The sequence below is a fragment of the Calidris pugnax genome, unplaced genomic scaffold (genome assembly GCF_001431845.1).
Source record: "Calidris pugnax isolate Ruff unplaced genomic scaffold, ASM143184v1 scaffold434, whole genome shotgun sequence".
Taxonomy (NCBI): Eukaryota; Metazoa; Chordata; class Aves; order Charadriiformes; family Scolopacidae; genus Calidris; species Calidris pugnax.
The window spans coordinates 82,534-84,627 of NW_015091143.1; the positions used below are offsets into that span (position 1 = coordinate 82,534).

General features: G+C 61.5%; 1 protein-coding gene across 1 annotated transcript in view; it reads left to right on the top strand.

Moving 5' to 3' along the window:
• Positions 1-2,094, top strand: part of LOC106897895 (flotillin-1-like) — a gene marked incomplete at its 3' end in the record, with an annotated part of 11,011 nt that overhangs the window by 5,606 nt on the left and 3,311 nt on the right. The window contains exons 2-4 of the mRNA XM_014958870.1: positions 14-157; positions 611-730; positions 1,613-1,708. Of these exons, the coding sequence (XP_014814356.1) occupies positions 14-157; positions 611-730; positions 1,613-1,708 (360 nt within the window). The remainder of the gene's footprint in view (positions 1-13; positions 158-610; positions 731-1,612; positions 1,709-2,094) is intronic.

The window sequence follows — 2,094 nt, forward strand, 5'->3', positions numbered from 1 at the left end:
CGTGGGGGTGCAGGTGAAGATCCAGGGGCAGAACAAGGAGATGCTGGCGGCCGCCTGTCAGATGTTCCTGGGCAAGTCGGAGAGCGAGATCGCCCAGATCGCCCTGGAGACCCTGGAGGGCCACCAACGGGCCATCATGGCCCACATGACCGTGGAGGTGAGGAGGGGGCGACCACCTCCCTTCCACGAGGCCTACATCCTCATGGAATCTCCATTTCCCTATAAGCCCCACCCCCTTGGTATGAGCCACACCCCTTTTTGGAAGCCCCACCCCCAGAAAAAGTCGCACCCTGAAGCTCCACCCCCTAATGGGTGCTCTACTTCCAGAGGCTCCGCCTCTTTGTTCAAGCTCCTCCCCATGGAAGGCCTACCCCAATGGGTTCTTCACCTCATGGAAGCTCCACACCCTCCCCAGGTGGAAGCCCCACCCTTAACATGCAAGAAGCCCCGCCCCCTGTCCTGTGAAGCTACACCCCTTTGAGGACACACCCCCAGGAACGCCCCTGGTGGGAGCTCCAAGCCCTACCCTGGTGGCCCCTGCCCCCTTGGGAGACCCTGCCCCCCTTGGCCACACCCAACCTAAGCCCCGCCCCCCACATCCCACCCCCAGGAGATCTACAAGGACCGGCAGAAGTTCTCGGAGCAGGTTTTCAACGTGGCCTCGTCCGACCTGGTCAACATGGGGATCAGCGTGGTCAGCTACACCCTGAAGGACATCCACGATGACCAGGTGGTACCTGGGGGGAACAGACAGGGGACAGGGTGGGGACAAGGGTGTCAACGTGGTCAGCTACACCTTGATGGATGTCTATGGTGACTGGGTGGCACCAGAAAGGGGGATAGGGTGGAGATCTGGATGTCAACATGGTCCTCTACACTGTGAAGAACATCTACAACGACCAGAGGACATTGGGAGGAGGGCAGAGAGGGGACATAGTGGGGATAAAGGTGTCAGCATGGTCAGCTACACCCTGATGGACATCCATGGTGACACCAGGAGGACAAGAGATGGGGAATACAAGAGACATGGTAGGAAAAAGGGTATCAACGTGGCTAGTTGCGCTCTGGAGGGCATCCATGATGACTTGGGGGAGAACCAGAGAGCAGACACAAGGGGATACAGCGGGGACAAGGGTGTCAACATGGTCACCTACACCCTAAAGGACATTTACAGTGGCCAGGTGGCACCAGGGACATGGGAGGGACGTGGACATCACTGTGCTGAAGACATGAGGGCACAGGGCACTGTGGGTACAGGGACGACGGTCCGGGGATGGGGACAATCATCCAGGAATGGGGACAACCACCTGTGGATGAGAGTGACAGAAAAAGGGATGTGGGGACCGAGAGAGAGAGACGTTGGGACGGAGACAGAGGAGCAGAGACGTGGGGGTGGGGACACTGGGTGAAGGACAGGGACATCGTCCCAGGGTGGGAATGGGGTTACTGGGGTAGGGACAGAGCTTGGGGACATCCAGAAAGGGAGGGATGAGGACACCACACAGGGATGGGGCCGTTCTTGGGGCCTCCAGCGTTGGTTGGGGGAAGGGTGGCTGGAGTTGGGGTGGGATGGGGTGGGGTGATAATGTCCCCAACGTCCCCTTGTCCCCAGGACTACCTGCACTCGCTGGGGAAGGGCCGCACGGCGCAGGTCCAGCGCGACGCCCGCGTCGGGGAGGCCGAGGCCAAGCGGGACGCCGGCATCCGCGTGAGCTGTCCCCTTTGTCACCTCCGGGTCCCCCTGGGGTCACACGTGTCCCAAATGTGCCCACTTTCAACCCCATTTCCTCACTGCGGCCTCCAGGTCCCCCCCACTGTGCCAATGTCCCCCCCACTGTGCCAATGTCCCCCCCACTGTGCCAGTGTCCCCCCCCTGCTGTCACCAGGTTGTCTCCAAGGTCCCTATACATCTCCGTGTCCCCCTCCAGTGTCTCTGGTCCCCCCGGTCTCCCCACACACCACCCCGACCCCCGCTGTCCCTCCCCGTCCTCACCTGCCCCCCCCCCCTACCCCCACCCCCCCCCCTAACCCTAACCCTAACCCTAACCCTAACCCGACACCCTAACCCGACACCCTAACCCGACACCCTAACCC